The sequence below is a fragment of the Erinaceus europaeus genome, chromosome 17 (genome assembly GCF_950295315.1).
Source record: "Erinaceus europaeus chromosome 17, mEriEur2.1, whole genome shotgun sequence".
Lineage (NCBI taxonomy): Eukaryota > Metazoa > Chordata > Mammalia > Eulipotyphla > Erinaceidae > Erinaceus > Erinaceus europaeus.
Window position 1 is genome coordinate 35,823,254 of NC_080178.1, and position 20,849 is coordinate 35,844,102.

Consider the following 20,849-nt stretch of genomic DNA (forward strand, 5'->3'; position numbering starts at 1 on the left):
TATTTATTGTTGTGGTGTGCAAATGATTCTGAAAGTCCTGTCAAGATGAGTACTGTTTTGGAATGCTTATCTTTTGTTGTTGTTGTTAACTGTCAGTTAATGAGAACACCTAAAATCCTTTAGTATTTTTCTGATCTACTTTTATATCAAAATAGTAAGAGAATGAGCAAATCTATAGATATTTGGAAATTGAGGCTCTTAAAGAAGATAGTACCAACTCAGTTAATCTTTTCTTAATATTAAAAGTACCAGGGAAATAGCAGACTAGATAGATTTTCTAGTACTAGGCCATCTATACTATTCAAATTATACTAAAATTAAACCTTGGGAGCCTAAGAGATAGTAAAATGAGTAGTGTAGTGAAGTTGGAAGCATGAGATCCTGAGTCTAGCATACTAGGTAGCAGAGTGATGCTCTGGTTCTCTTTCACCTCCTCTCTGTCATATATATATCAAATCAAATTAGACCACTTCCTAATTTTTAATTTGCCACTTTCAGTGTAGGAAAGGAATAAAAACAGGTTTTTTAAGGAATCTGGGCTTTTCATTTCATTTTACTTTCATTTTAAAATCAACCATGGTAATCTAATGCCAACATGCTTTTTGGAAGAAATTTAAAATTTAAGCACTCAGCATTCAGACTTTTCAAAAAGTGGCTGCTGTTACAGCTTTTTTCTCTTCTAAGTAGTGTAACATGTCACCAGTTCACTACCTGGTTGAGGACAGTAATTGTGAGTTCATCTTGGTTATTTATTTATTTATTTATTTTTGGACAAAGCGAAGTTGAGAGGGGAAAGGGAGCTAGGGAGAGAGAAAGAGAGACACCTATTTTCACCACTTGTTAGACTTCTTCCTGACAGTGGTGATTAGGGGTTAGAACCCTTGTCCCTGCACATGATAGCATGGGCACTATGCTAAGTGTGCCACTACCCAGCCTCAGTCCTCCTTTTCATATTTGCCTCAGATTGTCTTGCTAATGGTTGGAATGAGCTCAGTTTTCATCATACTAGAATTTCTTGAAATAACTCTAACTCCTAAATGGAAACTTCAGTTTTACTGAATTTTTAGTAATTGTCACTTATAAATTGCTATTCAATTAATTGTATTTTATGGTGAATTTTGTGAGAAATGTCCTTTAGATGATTTATTTAGTATACCAGTATTATACAATTCTAAGAATTCTTTGAGCTTTTAAATTTCATATTAAAATATCAGTAAAAAGTTACAATTTTTTAAAATTTAGTATGCTAAGTAAATATATAAATTTAATTAAACTACAGAATGGCAGTATGGGTGGCAAAGGATTACTACCCAGAGAGTGTGATTTTTTAAAAATTTCTTTATTGGGGAATTAATGGCTTACAGTCAATAGTAAAACAAAATACAATAGTTTGCACATTTGTAACATTTTTCAGTTTTCCACATAACAGTTCAAACCCCACTAGGTCCTCCTCTGTCTTCCAGGATTGGAACCCCCCTCAACCGCCTTACACACACACACACACACACACACACACACACACACACACACACATTAATTTACTTTGGTGCAATACAGATAATGTTTTTTTTAAAGAGCATATAGCCATTCCTAAATAATTTATAAGTGTGGCTAGTTTTAAATATTCTTAGATATTGTTCTCATTTTTTCCTAGGGACTTGAATTATAACAACCTGGTAGAATTTCCTCAGGCTATCAAAGCCCTTCCTAGCCTAAAAGAACTGTGAGTACTGCTTTGCTTTCCTTGTGCATTAACAACTCTAAATTCACCACTTAATACCACAGTAATCAGATTTTAGAACATCTCTATTCCATTATGTGCATCATAACCTATTCAAGTACAAGTTAATAATAGGGGACTGGATCATGCTAGCTAGCTAGCTTGGATAATTTTTAGTGTAGTTTACTCTATAAACTAGAAAATAGGGAACTAAGGGTTGTAGTATATAGTCTCAACCTTTTAGGACCTTGTAATCTTAGTCTCATTAGAGAAGTTTTTCCTATAAGATAGCAGTTTCTAGGTAGACTTAAAAACTAAGTGAATAGGGTAAATCATTTCAGAAAGAGACCGCACTGAGAATGCAGCCATTGGAAGAGGAATTTTACTGGACTTGAAAGAATAAAAATATTTAAGCAAATGAAGGGGATATGGGAATATTTTAGATGTCAGATTTATCAAGGGAAGAGACAGGAATGTATATGGCCTGATGAGCATTGTATATCATAAGTTAATATACTCTAAGATATATTACTTAAAGACTAAATGCAACCTGGCTGAGGAGATTGCATAAATGGTTGTTCACAAAAGTTGTAATGCCTGCGACTCTGAGGTCCCAGTTTCAATTTCAATCCCTATTATCACCATCACACACACACACACACGCACGCACGCACGCACGCACGCACGCACGCACGCACGCACGCGCGCGCGCGCTAAATGCAACCAACAGTTAGAGATGTTGATGTCAGAATATCTTCTGACTCTTGTATTCTAAAAGTTCCATGAAGTTAAAGCAATAGTCAACTGTATACAAATGTTACTAGGTCAAGCAAGTAGGTTTTAAAAGAATTAGATGTGGCCCTAAATAGAGAGAAATTGAAAATTAAGTTTTCCCACATTTTTGAAGAGTTTACATAGTTACCATCAGTTGTATTTTATGTAATAATAATTATTCAGCTTTTAACTTATTTCACAGGGGAATATGCATTACAGAGTACTTTTCTTGTATCTTTTTAGGCTATTTCATAGTAACTCTATTTCTGTTATTCCTGATGGAGCATTTGATGGTAATCCACTATTAAGAACTATGTAAGTAGTCTTTAAAGTCTCTTACTAATAATATAAAGCTGTGTCTGTACATTGCTAAACGTAAAGGTTTTAGATATCTGAACTTAATGATTATCAATTTACTTTTGGAAAATAAAAAAATACACTGTTGGAGTTCTTCTGAATGTATAAAATATTATTTTTGGATATATTTAATGCATATACATATATATTTGGGGGGTGTTAATGGTTTACAGTATGATTGTTGGCACATGGGTAGAATTTCCCATCTTCTTTCCACCTTCTGCACCCCATAATGACTCTGGGTCTATACTCCCAGAGGGATAAAGAATAGGAAAGCTATCAGGGAAGGGGATGGGATACGGAGTTCTGGTGGTGGGAAGTGTGTGGAGTTGTTCCCCTCATATCCTATGGTTTTTGTCAGTGTTAAAATTTTATAAATAAAATTAAAAAAAAATTTCATTCTACTTTCAGTGTCTGCAAAATACTCTCATTCTCAGCCTAGATCCCTTTCCACCAACATGCACCAGGACTCCAAAGCCCCCACCCCACACTCTTTAGCCACCTACCTCCCCTACCTCCCAGAGTGCTTTGCTTTGTTGCAGTAGAGCAAACTCAGTCCAAGTTCTACTTTGTGTTTCCCCTTTCTGTTCTTGTTTCTTAAGTTCTGCCCATGAGTGAGATCATCCCAAGTTCATTCTTCTCTTTCTGAATATTTTTTACAGACATTTGTATGATAATCCATTATCATTTGTGGGGAACTCAGCATTTCACAATTTATCTGACCTGCATTCTTTGTAAGTATTACGCATATTTATAAAATAAAATCTAATTTTTTTCCCCTATGGTTGCTGTTGTGGAAAACTAGAATTCCTTTTCTGTGAACACTATGTTATTTGATTTCACTTGAATTTGAAATGAAAGTAATTTTTTGATTTTCAGTGCTGTAATTTTAATTATTTTAAAATAAAACATAAGTGCTGTCTATAAAAACTTCTGGGCTTTAAGTTGCTTTTCCTCTCTTACTTTTTCAAAGGGTCATTCGTGGTGCAGGCATGGTACAACGCTTCCCCAATTTGACTGGAACTGTCCATTTGGAGAGCTTGTAAGTATGGTCCTTAAAGAAAGAATATGTTTAAAAAAAAAAGGCTGGGGGAGGGGTGGCACACCCAGTTAAACACACATATACTATGTTCAAGGGCTAGTGCAAAGACCCAGGTTTGAGCCTCCGTTCGCTACCTGCAGGGGGATGCTTCACAAGTGGTGAAGCAGGTCTGCAGGTATCCATCTTTCTCATTCCCTCTCTGTCTCTCCTTTCTCTCTCAATTTCTGTTCTGTTAAATAAAAATAGAAAAAAAGGTGGCTTCTAGGTGCAATGGATTCATAGTGCTGGCACTAGAAGAAGGGAAGGGAGGAAAGGAGAGAAAGAGGGAAAGAAAGGAAGGAAGGAAGGAAGGAAGGAAGGAAGGAAGGAAGGAAGGAAGGAAGGAAGGAAGGAAGGAAAAATATGTTGGTGGGCTGGGCAGTGACATACCCAGTTAAGTACACAGTACAATACATAAGGACCTGGGTTCAGTCCTTGTTCCACACATGCAGGAAGGGAAGCATCACAAGTAGTGAAGAAGTACTGCAGGTGTCTTTTTCTCTTTCCTTAATTGAATTCCCCCTTCCTCTCACTTATTCTCTATTTCTATCCAAAATAAATAAAATAAAACAACAACATCAACACACACACACACAGAGGGTGGCCTGATGATGAGTCTGTGTTCCTATAATTTCTTTTGTGACTATCATGCATGGAGATAGATATATTAGGATTGGGGATAGTCAGGGAAAGGATAGCCTAACATGTAGTGAAAAATCATTGAAAATATAAGGCACTAAGTAAGTGCTAAATTAGAGGCAGTAATTTGAAAATTCAGAAGTATATTTAGTCTAGACTATCAGAAAAGGTTCCATAGAGAGGCAAAATGTTTCAAATTAATTACTGTCAGGATTCTCAGAACTGTGTCTTTGACAAGATTCAGTAGAATGGAGAATACTGGAATATACTCAAGGAGGTCATACCATATAGATGTTCAAATGTAACAGGGATATCATGTTATACTGAAATAGGGTGTAATATTATATTTAGAAAACTGGGTTGGAATTTTAAATGATAAGCCTTGCACTTTGAAGTTTGATTATGGCAAAGTATCCCAGTCTGTGCACATGTATGGGTATATCCAAGATCTTGATGAACATAGCCCCAGATAGCCAGGCGGGTCTTGAGGTGCCTTGGCACAGTATCCCAAATAGTACTGATTTTTTAATGCATGTCAGATGTGTTAAAAAAAAAAAAGTCGGGCAGTAGTGCAGTGGGTTAAAAAGTGGCTTAAAGCACAAGGACCGTTGTAAGGATCCTAGTTCGAGCAACCTGCAGGGGAGTTGCTTCACAGGCGGTGAAGCAGGTCTGCAGATGTCTATCTTTCTCTCCTCTCTCTGTCTTCCCCTTCTTTCTCCATTTCTCTCTGCCTTATCCAACAACAATGACATCATCAACAACAATAATAACTACAATAATAAAACAACAAGGGCAACAAAAGGGAATATATAAATATAAAAAAATATTTTTAAAAAGTCAGGGGGCACTGAGCTAAGGAGCTTAAAGCAGTTTGGAAGTGTTGAGAATTTAGGACCAGGTGCTATGAAGAGTATGAACAGAAACTGGAGATAAGAAGGACCTTGAGGAGGATGTGAGGATAAAGGAGCACATTTAACCATAAGAGCTCTATATCTTCAGGCCTTCACTGCAGTTATCCCTGTAGCCTGTCTGAACTTCCTTTACCCTTCTCTACATGAGCTCACTTTGGAAATGCTACAGAGACAATAAAAGAGGAATTAGTGATTGACTGCCAATGGAACAGGGAAGAGAGTAAGAATAATAGCAGAATGCTGTGTCATTCTGCCTGAAACAAGATGAAAAGATTTATGAGCAGGGTGCTAAGATGCTTTCAAATGTTTGGGGTTTCAAATGTTTGGGGTGTGAAGGGGTGACAGAACTTGTAGGCAACTATGATCAGGTTACAACTATAGTGATTTTCTGTTGGTCTTTTTGAAAAGCCAGACCTCTGGGTAATATTAACATTTCTTGTCACAAGCTTCTCTGCATTACTATGAAATGGTTTCAATATTATCTTCTACATATCTAGTTTTAGGGAGAGGGGCACGTAGATTCTAATGAATATAAAATATACGAGTTTCTATTTTTCTGTATGAGAACAACATTTTGTTTACCATTTCACTGTGAATCATTTCTTAGATGAACAATGTTTTTCCACAGGACCTTGACAGGCACAAAAGTAAGCAGCATATCTAGTAATTTATGCCAAGAACAGAAGATGCTTAGGACTTTGTAAGTTGGATTCTCTCTCCCTTCTCATTCCTTTTATGTACTTCACATACAATGATATAGTGAGGGCTTTTTTTAAAAAAATTATATTGTTCTCTTTACATGATTTTGAAGTGTAATTACTTCTTATTCTCTATCCCACTCTTGGAATGGAATAGGCATTTTAGTAACCCCTAGAGTAGGTAAAGTTTATTTGAATTTCATTTTAGGGTGTGTATAAATCAGATACCTGATGCTTTTACTCTAAACCAAACAAACTAGTCTTTTCCTTGATGTTTTTCTTATCCTGACTTTTGTTCTTTTTCAAATTTCCCAAGGGTGTTAGCTCTGCATCCTGCTCTTTGATCCATAACATAAGTGGAGCCCAAACCTTTTTTTTTTTTTAAATCAAGAACCAGCTAAGCATGGAGCTTTCTAAAACTTTAAGCTGGCCTAGAAATTAAAGTAAATAAAGGATGTAAAAGTGTCACAAGAGCAAACCACTAAGTTACTAAGCTGTGACTAAGTATTCAGTAGAAGGGAGATAGTAAGAATATAAGTGACTGATTGATAAAGCAAGTAATTAATTGGTGTTGTGGAGTATCAAACTAGATGATCACCATCAAGGGAAAGCTGTAGTGAGATTAGCTGAGAATTAAGTGTCCCAACATTTGACTTACTGTAAAAGTTTTAAAAATGTATGAATACTCTTTATTGCTTTGTAATTAAACTGCAACAGAGAAATTTGTGGTATAAGAAGTATTGTAAAACTATAAATGAAAAGATCTGTAACTACCATTTAAACATAATTTTATGTAGTATATTTTGTGTACTTAACATTTTGTAAATATTGTTTATTTTAAGCATCATGTAATTGGAAATGTACAGATCTTGAGACAACTTTATTCCCAAAGTGCTCGAGAAGCTTGCATCTTGAAAAAAAAAAGTTTTTGTTTTTTTTTTTTTTCCTCTATTAGTGATTTAACAGTACTTTACAAAATTTAAGATTCCAAGGGTATAATTTCACACACATAGGGTGTGCAAAAGTCACCATACCCCTCCAAAGTTCTATTCTGTTGGCTATTACCCAACCACTGCAGTTCTCACAAAGGTCTAAGAGAGAGTGTGATTACTTTCTTTTTTTTTTTGCTTGGTGCAGGGAGCTGAGAGGAAGGATAGGACAAGTCCACTTGCTGCATTTTTCTATATTGCACATATGAATGAACCTATCTAGTAGTTCTTCCAGTTTTTTTTGCTTAACCATCTCTTTAATACAGATCACAGTCCTATTTCCTGCATACAACTCTTTTAATATAGTATACTGATAGCATAACACTAATTTGTTAACATCTGCTGTTTTAAGGGACTTGTCTTATAACAACATAAAAGACCTTCCAAGCTTTGATGGTTGCCATGCTCTGGAAGAAATGTAAGTTGGTCTTTGACTTAATCATTTTGTTGTGATAGGTTTTAATTCATTGGGTATTATATTAAGTAAATGGCATTTATATGAAAGATTTAGAAACTCATATCATCAGGAGGTCCCCTGAGCCACTGTCACATTGTACCAGGTGTCTTTATGCTGATAGCATATAAAGCAACTATTAGCAACTATTTTGTGAGACACAGTGTTGGAAGTATTGGTATAGACCAAGAACAGCTAACAACTTGTCCTGGCAACAGAGTACTTAAGTACTGTGTACTTAAATAGGACAGCACTAATGAAAACTGATTGGGAGGCACTGAATCTCCGCCCTCCATTCCCCTCCCCCCCACCTTTTTAAAAAATCTAATTCCTCTAACTTTACAAGGGTACTTTTTTTTTTTTTTTTGCCATGACACATTTTTACTGGGTTGTCTTTCTGCTCTCACTCCTGAGCAGGGTTGATAAGAAATTTAGATAGGACTCCTTAGCTCCTAGTATAACTTGGGGTAGATATAACAAGGTTTACTTTTATCTTATAGATGACAAAGCAACATTTCTTTTTTCCTTTTATCAAGATCAACCAGGATTATTGATGAATGAGTATATAAATTTTTCACAAGAAGTTTTATTGGTAAATGTTATTTTTTAAATAGTAAATAATGTTTTTTTTTTCTCCCTCTCTCTCTCTTCGTCTTATTCTCCTTCCCCCAGTTCTTTGCAGCGTAATCAGATCCACCAAGTAAAGGAAGGCACCTTTCAAGGCCTGATATCTCTTAGGATTCTGTAAGTTTGTCCGTAATTATTAGAGACACAATTTTTGTCAGGATATATATATTTGGATTCCCAAGTTAATAGTTACACTTAAAGATTTGTGATTTATTATATATAAACATTTTCAGTCAGATCTTATGGTACTTTATAATCACTTAATTTGCTGTATTTTGTGCTAATGTACATTGGTGAGTGAAAAAGAGTATAATGTGTGGAGCTGTGAGATTGACTTGTTTGTTTTCAAGTCATAATAATTAGGTTTGCTAGTCTGTTGGGGCAGGGGTTGGCAAACCACAGCCTGCAGGCCAGATCCAGCCTGCCTCCTACTTTATAAACTAAGTTTTATTGGAACCCAGCCAATACTTTTCTGTTTAATTGTTGTTTAAAGCTGTTCAAACCAAAAATAAATAAGTAAATCTGCTCTTATACTATCAGAGCTGTATAGTTGCAGAGAAGATTATATGAAACCCCCCCCTTAGAAGTGAAACACATTTATTACCTGCCCCCTCTACAGAACAGTTTTACTGACCTATATACTGGGGGATCTAACATAACAAATAATAATGAATATGCCGCAGAAGTACTCATTAAAAATTATCTTTGTATTTGAGTATTCTGTTAAGCACCTAGAATTAAGAGGTGATTTAATAACAAGCCTTGTCATTGTCTTCATAAAAGATTTTAGTGCAGAAAACAATACATTAAATTATGATCATCTTTTAATTTTTTTTTTTTTAAGTTTTACTAAAGTACCGCACAGCTTGGGTTTATGGTAGCATATGGGACTGAACCTTGGACTTTAGACCCTCAGACATGAAAGTCTTTTTGCATAACCAGTGTGATATTCCCCTACCCTGTGGGCCTTTTTTATTAATAAAGAAGAAATTTGAAAAATTGGCAGTGCAGTTAAATCATATGCATCAAATTGTGCTTTCCAGTTGAAAACCCTTCATAAGAAACCCTATCTGTACTACTAGAAGACATTTTATTGGTAGTTTCTTTATTTCAATAGGTTTTCTGTGGGTTTTGGCCACAGTGAGGAAGGAGGCTGGTTTCTAGCTGCCATCACTTATAGAGCACTGATAAATGACCACAGTGAAAAGCTGGCCTCATGATTTGCAACAGAGTTTGGAGTTTTCCTGTTATACAGTTGAGTCATAGATTGAATTTATCCAGTCTTTAGATGTTCATTAAGCCCCATGTTAAAGTGTAGTTGTTTTTTTTTTCCACTGTTTGATTCATTCTGTAATATCAGTATCCCTGAGGGTGTGTTCCTAAATATAGTGTGTCTCTGATAGTGATTTTTATTTCCTGCTTGAGAAAAGAATGATTGAAGCCCTTCTGGAATGCTCTTGTTTGCATATTGATTATTTGTCTTCTCTGGGGCCTTATCACTAACCTTTGAGAGAGCAAATAGTGTGAAGCCTGTTTTTATTTTCAGCTCTTGTGAGGAGCTAAGTTTTTATTCACCACGTTAATAGTACCAAAGGTTATATATCATATCATGTATGTTTTTGAACTTATATCAGAAAGATAAGGTGGAGAAAATTCACAACTGTTTTAAAAAACAGATGCCTGTGAGAATGACTGCATCATAAACTACATTCCATGAACTAGGAGAGGCATGCAACATAAAATAAAAGCTATTGTTGGACAGTATTACAAAGCACTGTTATCTCACCAGTGATACTGACTGCTTTAGATTCTAAAGTATAGTCAAAATAACTGAGCATGAAGTTTATCTGAGAAGACTAACATGTTGTTAATCTTATAATTGTAGAGATCTGAGTAGAAATCTGATCCATGAAATCGACAGCAGAGCTTTTGCCAGGCTTGGGTCAATAACTAACCTGTAAGTTCATGATCTTTATGCGATATTTCACAAATGTAGCATATAGTCAACAAGATATTATGTTAATTAGCTATTATTCTATCAAAATGTCTTTCTGTTTGGTCATTTCCCTGTTTAAGTATTAAGCTGCCTGGATGTAGTAGCAGCTTCTAAGATGGCAATATGAATACTTGACCTATCATTTTAGCACATCTAAACTCTTTCTCAGGAGGCCAATATTTCTGTTAACATATATATAGATGCTTGTATTTGTATCTTAAGAGCTAATTTTAGTTCTCATTCACCTTCTAGAGATCTCAGTTTCAATGAACTAACTACATTTCCTACGGAAGGCTTAAGTGGGCTAAATCAATTGAAACTTGTGGGTAACTTCAAAATGAAAGAAGCCTTATCAGCAAAAGACTTTGTTAATCTGAGGTGTGTGTGTGTGTTTATTTATTTATTTTTATTGTTGTTGTTTTGAAGTAATGTTAAACCCCCAAATTACAATGTGCTGTTTCTTTGTTGTGGTTCTCAAATTTTCTGGGAGGATATAATTTCAAAATTTTTGGCTTCAGTCTTCACAAATATGGAAAATAAAAAAGAATATGATCATTTCACAGAACACAAACTGGAATTCTTGGTTCTGTTAAAGAGATAATACAGCTATTTAGTGGATTATGTATAGTAGATTTGTCATTAGTAACAAGATGGCAGGAGCCACTTATATGTATTCTTACAGAAAATTGATATAGTACTATTATACTTCATAAAAACTTATGTAAGAAGTGGGGAGTAACATTATATAAGAATTGAGAGGGGCCTTAGGAATATTATTGTGGGAAAAGAGAATACATAGGTGTACTCAATTGTATATAAATTCAGAAATGACTTGGGATATTAGCTTGAAATGAAATATACCAGTTTCTTATGATAAATTGATTTACAAAAGCTACCACAGTGGCTTAACAAGTAGAATGTAGAACTCACATACCTCAAGCCCCAAGTTCAGTCCTGGGCACTATAAGTGCGAGAGTGGTACTCTGATTTACCTTCTCTTTTAAAATAAATATATCTTTAAGGTAAAAGGGAGGTCTGCTCAGATTCCATTTCCAGTTTTAATATTGTTATTAAATTTCAAATATGATTTGCTTTAAATTCAGATTTTAAAAAGCATGTCTAACATAATTGCAGAAACTCTTGGTATCATCTGGTACCAGTTCCCTTTTTTCCTTTTGACCAGACCACTACTCAGCTCTAGATTTTAGTGGTGCTGAGGATTGAACTTGAGCCCCAGGCATAAAAGATGGGGGGGGGGGCATGTTGGATATTGACCAGCTTAAAACTTGTGGCAGTCAATTCCTTCTAGCTCTTCTACTGGGACTTTTGAAGGTTAACATACATTTTAGGAAACAAAAGCATGTCTGTTAAGTTGTTATTCAATGTAGGTTCTTACAAATTTTTTCAGGTCTTTATCTGTACCATATGCTTATCAGTGCTGTGCATTTTGGGGTTGTGACTCTTACGCACATGCAAACACAGAAGATAACAGTCTCCAGGACCACAGTGTGGCAAAGGACAAAGGCAAGTGCAGGAACTCTGTGCAATAGAACACTCTTTATGGCATTAATCAAAGTTTCTGATATTGTGGTCTGTGTAGGATCAAGATAAAATCTGACAATAAGACAAATGACATTTATTGTGTTACATAACACTGTTAACACATTATTAAGCCTTGAACAAGATGAATTCGCATACTCAAATTAAGATTATGGGAAAATTAATCAGACTTTATGTCATATATTCAGGTCTCACCAATTTGGCAGCTGTCACAAGCAGTGCTGAAAATGAAGAACATAGTCAAGTGATTATCCATTGTACACCCTCTACAGGTATGCCTGAGGCATTTTGTTGTAGTCTCTCACATTAAACTGACATTAGTTATTTATATTTCATATACACTCATATTATAGATATTTTACATATTTATATTTTTATATTATATGTATTATATTACACATAATATTTTATTATAAATAATATATCATATGTAATATATGTATTTATATTTCATATATACTCATATTAACATATGAAAGTTTTGGGAATAAAATGTGATTTCTGTCATAGGGTGTCAAAGTGTGGTCTATGCCAGGAGCTTTTGCATCTCTTGAAGAACCTCTGGCCCATTCCCACTGAGACTTTTTATTAACGAGCTCTACCATTAGGGCTCTTTAAGTATACTAAGGTTTGAGAGGCATTTTCTTCTGTTCCTTTAATTCTATTTATTTATTTATTTATTCCCTTTTGTTGCCCTTGTTTTATTGTTGTTGTTGATAATGTCATTGTTAAATAGGACAGAGAGAACTGGAGAGAGGAGGGGAAGACAGAGGGGGAGAGAAAGATAGACACCTGCAGACCTGCTTCACCACTTGTGAAGCGGCTCCCTTAGAGGTGGGGAGCTGCAGGCTCTAACTGAGATCCTTATGTGGGTCCTTGCACTTTGCGCCACATGCACTTAACCCACTGCGCTACCACCCGACTGCCTTGTTCCTTTAATTTTAAGACTACTTCTATAACTACCATTTTGTAGGGATTTTTAAAATTCTTTTTAAACTAACTTTCTTTCTTTCTTTCTTTCTTTCTTTCTTTCTTTCTTTCTTTCTTTCTTTCTTGTTGGATAGAGACAGAGAGAAATTGAGAGAGAAGGGAGAGATATAGAGTAATAGTCACACTTGCTTCATCAACTGTGAAGAGACTCCCCTGCAGGTGGGGAACCAGAGGCTTGAACTGGGATCCTGACCAGTCCTTGCCCTTTGCGCAACATGCGCTTAACCTGCTGCACTACCGCCTGACTCCTGGGATTTTTTTTTTAAGTGATTTCCTTTACTTCTTTTTAGTGGAACCTTCTTCTGTTTTTATTAATCTTTAACAGTCTTGTGAAAGTTTAAAACTCATACCACATTTAGCACTGTAAAAGGGAAGATTAAATAATAGATTATATTCCCAGTGTTGTGGAGTAGATGTTTAGTATAATGACAGAATGATCAGGCCATAAATATCATAACTGAAAATTATAAATATTATGGATTCTGTGACAGTTACTGCTGACTTGGGCTTATGTATGTATTCTTTTAATTCTTAGCCCAGTACCTTGTGTAAGCTTAAAGTTACCAGATAAATAAATGGGATTGACACGAATCATTTATATCTCATACACTTTATTGTCTTTAGTATCTGCATACTTTTCAGGTCAGGGGCTAAGGGGTGAAACTTGTGAACTTGCCCTATCGAAGTTCTTTCTGTTAAGAACTCAGAACTCTGAGAAGGGAGCAGCCTGGTTAAAAGGAAAACTAGATTTAAAATCCTGCAGATTCCATTTCTCCTCCAGTGAATCTAAACCTAAGGGTCTGTGCTCCTCTCTCTAGACTTCAGTAGGGATAGACAGCAGGCCTGCTGGCCCTGTTCAGTGTGATAACACAGACATATGCAGAAGCATCAAGCAAGAGAGCAGGATTCCTTTATTAGAACTGAAGGAGGAAGCAAGTTTCCAAAGACTGAGATTAGGTGGAACCTACTTCCCACCCTTTTGAGGGAAAATAATTCCACCCACTAATCAAATATTTTTTTCTAGTGGGTATCATACTTTCCCAGCTTCCCCCCCCCCCCCCCCGCCTTCCTTGAAAATGAGTAAGTTCTGATGCTAAGATAATGGTGAAAGTTTCCTCAAACATTCCCTGGGGGGTGGAGGGGAGAGTGGAAAAAAAAAACAAACCAATGAAACTGAGAAATAACTTAGCCAGTAGAGTGCACACACTTTGCTGTGTGTGGGGCTCTGGGCTTGAGCCCACCACATGGGACCACCTGGGGAAGCTCCAAAGATGGTGAAATGACAGTGATCTTTTTTTTCTCTCAGTCTATCTCTTACCATCTCTATTTTCCCTTTCATCAATTTCTCTCCCTCTCTCAAAAAGTAGAATAAAGCATGAAAAATTGTGTCTAGGAAGATACTCAATAATGTTGATCATGTGCAAAGCTTTGGATACATTTCCCAGCACCAAAAAATTGTCACTGGAAGTAGTTCAACTGGTAGAGCAGCCCACTCTCATGCCTGAAGTTTCTGTTACTATGCCCTGGAATACATATTACAAGTGATGCTTTCGTTTCTCTTTCTCCCTCTTTCTCCCCTCTGCCCCATGTGAAACTGTCTCTCATATGTAATCAGTATTTAAAAACAAATTTAAAATGTTGAAGTTTCTTTCTTGTGTTAGCTAACAAGTGGAGAGCATGGAATCTCAGTGATTGAACTGTATCAAACTTCTGGACAGTTCAAAAAGAAAAATCAGAATATGTCTTTTAGGCAACCACAGTACATAGTTTTCTTATTCTTTATAGAGAAAACTTTGCTTGTACTAATTAGTAAATGAAATAGTTATCTTTGCAACATAACTTATCAAAGGTATTTAGTTACTAGAATGTATGAGCCAACTGCTAAATCAGTCTAAGTTTTATTGCTCATATCTTTGCATCAAGAGTTAGTATCAGTTTTATTCTGAACTGTGTGATTCAATAGCCTTTGTATTCATCACTCAGTATCTCTGGATGAGAGATAAGGATAGTTATATCTTAAGATGTATCATCAGATTGCACTTTAAAATCATAAAAATGTGTAAAGATAGGAGTTGGGTGGTAGCGCAGTGGGTTAAGCGCACGTGACATACAAAGCGTAAGCCTCCTGGTTTAAGCCCCCTGCTCCCCACCTGCAGGGGAGTCATTTCACAAGCAGTGAAGCAGGTCTGCAAGTGTCTGTCTTCCTCTCTCCCCTCTGTCTTCCCCTCCTCTCTCCATTTCTCTCTGTCAACAAGACGATATCAGTAACAAAAACAATAAATAACTACAACTACAATAAATAACTACAACAATAAAACAAGGGCATCAAAAGGGAATATTTTTTTTAAAATGTGCAAAGACATATCTGTGCATACACAATTATAAAAATTATTGTAAAGCATATTATGACTAGAAAGACAAAAGACCTAATATTTATTGAAGCTCTAATATATCTAATAATATATCTTCTTAGATACCGTATATAATTTTACTTAGGCTGCCCATTTCAATTCATTATTATATGTAGATTAGAAATGGAATTTTTAGGGAGGTAAGTTACTTTTCCAGGTAAGAGCAGTGAATCATGGACCCTAAATTCAAACCCTAATTTATCAGTTTTAAGTCTTCTTTAAGCCAGGTACCTTTCATGTGCTAGATACTGTGCTATGTTTACTAACATAAGTATAAGATGAATATAAATTATTTTGGTTTTACTAAATATTTAATTATGAAACACACAGACACACTCACACACAATTAATTTTGCCTCTAGGGTTGTTGCTGGGGCTCAGTGTCTAGTACAGTGATTCCACCACTCCTAGCAGCCTTTTTTTTCCCTTTATTTTGACAGGACAGAGAGAAATTGAGAATGGGATGGGGAAATAGAGAAGGAGAGAGGAAGAGAGACACATGCAGACTTACTTCACTGTGTATGAAGCTTCCCTTCCTGCAGGAGGGGAGCAGGGGCTTGAACCTGTGTCCTTGTACATGGTAGTATGTGCAGTCAACCAAGTGCACCACCACCTAGCCCCTGTAAGATATTTAAGAAATAGTAACCTTTTTAATTTTGTTCAGTTTAATTTGGTGGCAGATTTAATTGTTCTAGATAAACTATCTTCAGTCTCAGTGTCAAGTTAGTAGTATATGAATACGGTGATTTTTAATAGTCTTTTCTCTCTTTTTTCATTTTAGGTGCCTTTAAGCCTTGTGAATATTTGCTTGGAAGTTGGATGATTCGTCTTACTGTCTGGTTCATTTTCTTGGTTGCATTGTTTTTCAACCTGCTGGTGATTTTAACAACATTTGCATCTTGTACTACACTGCCTTCCTCCAAGATGTTCATAGGCCTGATTTCTGTGTCTAATTTATTCATGGGAGCTTATACAGGCATCTTGACTTTTCTGGATGCGGTATCCTGGGGTAGATTTGCTGAATTTGGTATTTGGTGGGAGATTGGCAATGGCTGTAAAATAGCAGGGTTTATTGCAGTTTTCTCCTCAGAAAGTACCACTTTTTTGTTAATGTTAGCAGCTGTTGAAAGAAGTATATCTGCAAAAGATATGGTGAAAAATGGGAAAAGTAATCACCTCAGACAGTTCCAGATTGCTGTTCTTTTTGCATTTCTGGGAGCAGCAGTAGCAGGGTGTTTCCCACTTTTTGGAGGGGAGTATTCTGCATCACCTCTGTGCTTGCCATTTCCCACAGGAGAAACCCCATCGTTAGGATTCACTGTAACTTTAGTATTATTGAACTCACTAGCATTTTTATTAATGGCCATTATCTACACTAAACTTTACTGCAACTTGGAAAAAGAGGACCTTTCAGAGAACACACAGTCCAGCATGATTAAGCACGTGGCTTGGCTCATCTTCACCAATTGTATCTTTTTCTGCCCTGTTGCATTTTTCTCATTTGCGCCACTGATCACTGCAATCTCTATCAGTCCTGAAATAATGAAGTCTGTGACTCTGATATTTTTCCCATTACCTGCTTGCCTAAATCCAGTCCTGTATGTTTTTTTCAACCCAAAGTTTAAAGAAGACTGGAAGTTACTGAAGCGACATATTACCAAGAAAAGTGGATCGGTTTCAGTTTCCATCAGTAGCCAAGCTGGTTGTGTGGAACAGGATTTCTATTATGACTGTGGCATGTACTCACATTTGCAGGGCAACCTGACCGTGTGTGACTGCTGTGAATCCTTTCTTTTGACAAAACCAATATCATGCAAACATTTAATAAAATCTCACAGCTGTCCTGCCTTGGCAGTAGGTTCTTGCCAAAGACTAGATGGCTATTGGTCTGATTGTGGCACACAATCGGCCCACTCTGATTATGCAGATGAAGAAGATTCCTTTGTCTCAGACAGTTCTGACCAGGTACAGGCTTGTGGGCGAGCCTGCTTCTATCAGAGTCGAGGATTCCCTTTGGTGCGCTATGCTTATAATCTACCAAGAGTCAAAGATTGAGTTAATGTAGTTGTGACTGTTTCCCCCATCAACCAGAAACCCCATTGTCTATAAAATGAACCCTCATCTGACTCTTCGTCATCTGGGAAGCACTTCTGTGATCACTGCCTGGTGACACTCAGAAGAAGGAGATGGTGGCAGTTTATTTCTTAAACCTGACATTTTCAAAGAACAAGTGCCTATCAGCTGGTGTAAAACACAACACAGTGTCCAAGCAATGTGTGGTTTATTTGAAACAAATTTGTAACTTGAGAAATGTTATGTATACCATAGCAATGTAACTTTGGATCTTTTTGAGCCATAGGAAGCAAATTTATACCTTTTCTGAATTAAGTACATGATCAACAACACCTAATATTTTTAGAGAATATTTTATGTGATTTTTGTACAACTGAAGAAAAAAATCTTGCTAATTTTACCTAATATTTTATCATTAATCTCAGGACAACTTACTGCAGGGCCAAAAAAGGGATTGTCTCCCAAGTAGAACTGTGAGAATATGTGTAGGCATTTTCTATTCTGTCTTTGACATAATTGAATCATAATTTTTTGATTTATAACTGAAAACAACTGAATATGTTTTTAAAACAATATTCGTAACTGTTAGATTTAAAAAGAGTAGCCGAACATTTGTCAGTGATACATTGCTTTGGTATTATCACAGTAATATTTTCCTCTGTGTTACAATAATACACATAGGAAAAGGGACTAATTCTGTTTAGTAGATTTGACTAATTTGATATGGGATTTGAATAGTACCTGAGGGATTTGATGTAATACATCCATTAATAAGCATTCCCCGATACCATTGGTTCTACCATTATTTTCCAAATTTTACTGGTATGTCATCTCTCTAAAGTTTTAATTATACAGAAAGAAAACTATGTTAAATAATTGCATTCAATTGGAAGAAATTGGGAATAATTTTGACACTAAGTACTTACGTCTGTTTCTCCATGAATTGGATTCTCCTGAACCAGTACAATTATTTGGGCATTTCCATACAATTTCCCTCCAATTGTGATTTATGAAAGGACCTATGTGACAGTTCACATGATGTGTTCTTGTGAGACAAGAAAAATATGTCACTAAGGGGGGGATTAAGGAATAAAGTTGACGCCTGTGTCTTTAAAAAATAAGAGTTTTTATTTAATTTTCATTTATGGACTTTTTCACATGTCACTATGTGGAGTTATTATAAAAGTGTTCATATGTTTTTTGAGAAATATGGTAAATCAGTAGCAAGCCCACTACCATACTAGTTGTTCAGGATATACTAAAAGCATTAAGCTAGGTTGCAGTTTAATAATTAAACTGTACATACTGTGCATATAATGAATTTTTATCTTATGTAAATTATTTTAGAACACAAGTTGGGAAATGTGGCTTCTGTTCATTTTGTTTAATTAAAGCTACCTCCTAAACTATAGTGGCTGCCAATAGCAGAATGTTAAATTGTGGTTTATATACATTTTCTGCATTGTAAATAGTCTTGGTTGTACATTGTCAGTGTAATAAAAACAAAACCTTTGTATATCAAAATCATGTAGTTTGTATAAAATAGGAGGGATCTATTTACAGTGTGCTGTAATTTTTAAGGCCTACTATTCACAAGTTTTTTAAATTGTTATCATATTTGTATATTTACACATCTGATAAATATTAAATCTTAACTTGGTGAAAATATTTTAGCTACAGGCTTTTTAAAAATTCCAGTTACATGGTCCTCCCGAAGGTGGCGCAGTGGATAAAGCGCTTGACTTTCAAGCATGAGGTCCTGAGTTCAAGCCCTGGCAGCACATGTACCAGAATGATGTCTGGTTCTTTATCTCTCTCCTCCTATCTTTCTCATCAGTAAATAAATAAAATCTTAAAAAAAAATTCAAGTTACTGAAAAATTCATTGCAACTCATTTCAAAAGCTAAAATACCATATACTTAAAATGCATGCTATCTTTCTCTTCCCTTCTGTCTTCCCCTCCTCTCTCAATTTCTTTTTGTCCTGTCTAGCAGCAACAGTAGCAATGACAACAACAGTGATAATGATAATAATAACAACAAGGCCAACAGAGTGGGAAGAATAGTCTCCAGGAGTGGTGGATTCATAGTGCAGGCACTGAGCCCCAGTAATGACCCTGGAGGCAAAAAAAAAAAAAAAAGCTATATAGAGAGAGCACATATAGTAGGAAATGCAGTATTATGTGCAGTGTTTTGAATGGCATTAGTTTCTTCATATCAACTCATTTTTTTTTCCCCAGAGCACTAGTTAGCTCTGGTTTATGGTGGTGCTGGGGATTGAACCTAGGACCTTTGATGCCTCAGGCATGAAAGTCTTTCTGCATAACCATTATGTAGCTACCCATCCTACAACTCATTTTTCTTAATTTATGACTAGATATATTAATTTTCTAGAAAGGATTAGGAGTAATGTTGAATGTTTCATTAAAATTCATTAGTAAGGTTCTATTCCATTTTAAGACTGAAACAAAGCTATGAAAAAATTTATAAATCACAATCATCAACTCTTGATTTAAAAGCAAATGACTAAAAAATCCTATGGTTCCAAGTATAGTCACTTGTCCAAATGTTAGAAATAACTCAATACAGGGGCCAGGTGATGACACACCTGATTGAGTGCACATGTTAAAATGTGTGAGGACTAAGGGTCAAGCCCCTCACCTGCAGGGACATAAAGCAGTGCTCTCTGTCGCCCTATCATTCCCTTTCCTCTGGATTTCTGGCTGTCTCTTCCAATAGTGATAATGATAATAATAATAATAAACCTAAAACTTAATGGAGGAGTCTGTTTTAGAACTGTTTTGCACACACACACACACACACACACACACACACACACACACACACACACATATATATATATAATTTAGCCAAAACTGATTATCACTTCTCAGTCCTAGTAATGAAAAAGTATGAGAAGAAAGGCGACCTTAGAACTGTTCCAGCTCCAGCACCAATGTAGGTAGCTTTTTGCCTTATACCTACAGTATTGCTGTAGCATAATGCAGTTGTTGATCATAATGATTGAGGCTTCAAGAGCACAATTTGTTTAGAAAAACATTTTTTAAAAGCATACCTATATGGCATTTTATTTTATCAGTGATTTAATAATTATCTACAAGATTGTGGGATAAGAGGGTATAATTCCATACAATTCCATCACCATAGTGTCATATCTCATCCCTTCCATAGGAAGGTTCCCCATTCTTTATCCCTCTGGGAGTATGGACCAAAGATCTTTATGGGGTGCAGAAGGTGGAAGGTATGACTTCTACAATTGCTTCTCTGCTGGACATGAGTGTTGACAGGTCAATCCCTACCCCCAGTCTGTTTCTATCTTTCCCTAGTGGGGTAGGGCTCTGAGGAGGTGGGGTTCCAGGGCACACTGGTAAGGTCATCTGCCTATATGACATTTTAATCACCATACCAAGAGATTAAAGTGGGAAATTTTTGGAGTTTAAGTGACTTTTCTGTCAGGTCCTGTGTTAGCCTTGAGATACTACAATGACTGTGAGTTACATTATTTTCCTATTATATAGAGGACAAAGAATGTGGAAAGAGCAGCTTATT

At 35.9% G+C, this 20,849-nt stretch overlaps 1 protein-coding gene across 3 annotated transcripts in view; it reads left to right on the plus strand.

Moving 5' to 3' along the window:
• Window positions 1-18,948, plus strand: part of LGR4 (leucine rich repeat containing G protein-coupled receptor 4) — a 142,603-nt gene extending 123,655 nt beyond the window's left edge. For 2 of the 3 annotated variants that reach the window (XM_060176665.1, XM_007536964.3), the window contains 12 exons: window positions 1,655-1,723; window positions 2,738-2,809; window positions 3,514-3,585; window positions 3,825-3,893; window positions 6,111-6,182; window positions 7,522-7,587; window positions 8,296-8,367; window positions 10,136-10,207; window positions 10,499-10,624; window positions 11,655-11,770; window positions 11,995-12,078; window positions 15,989-18,948. In XM_060176665.1, coding sequence (XP_060032648.1) covers window positions 1,655-1,723; window positions 2,738-2,809; window positions 3,514-3,585; window positions 3,825-3,893; window positions 6,111-6,182; window positions 7,522-7,587; window positions 8,296-8,367; window positions 10,136-10,207; window positions 10,499-10,624; window positions 11,655-11,770; window positions 11,995-12,078; window positions 15,989-17,262 — 2,164 coding nt within the window. In that variant the 3' untranslated portion in view covers window positions 17,263-18,948. The remainder of the gene's footprint in view (window positions 1-1,654; window positions 1,724-2,737; window positions 2,810-3,513; window positions 3,586-3,824; window positions 3,894-6,110; window positions 6,183-7,521; window positions 7,588-8,295; window positions 8,368-10,135; window positions 10,208-10,498; window positions 10,625-11,654; window positions 11,771-11,994; window positions 12,079-15,988) is intronic. The other variant, XM_016194244.2, reaches the window with a different exon arrangement.
• Window positions 18,949-20,849: the final 1,901 nt, after the last annotated feature.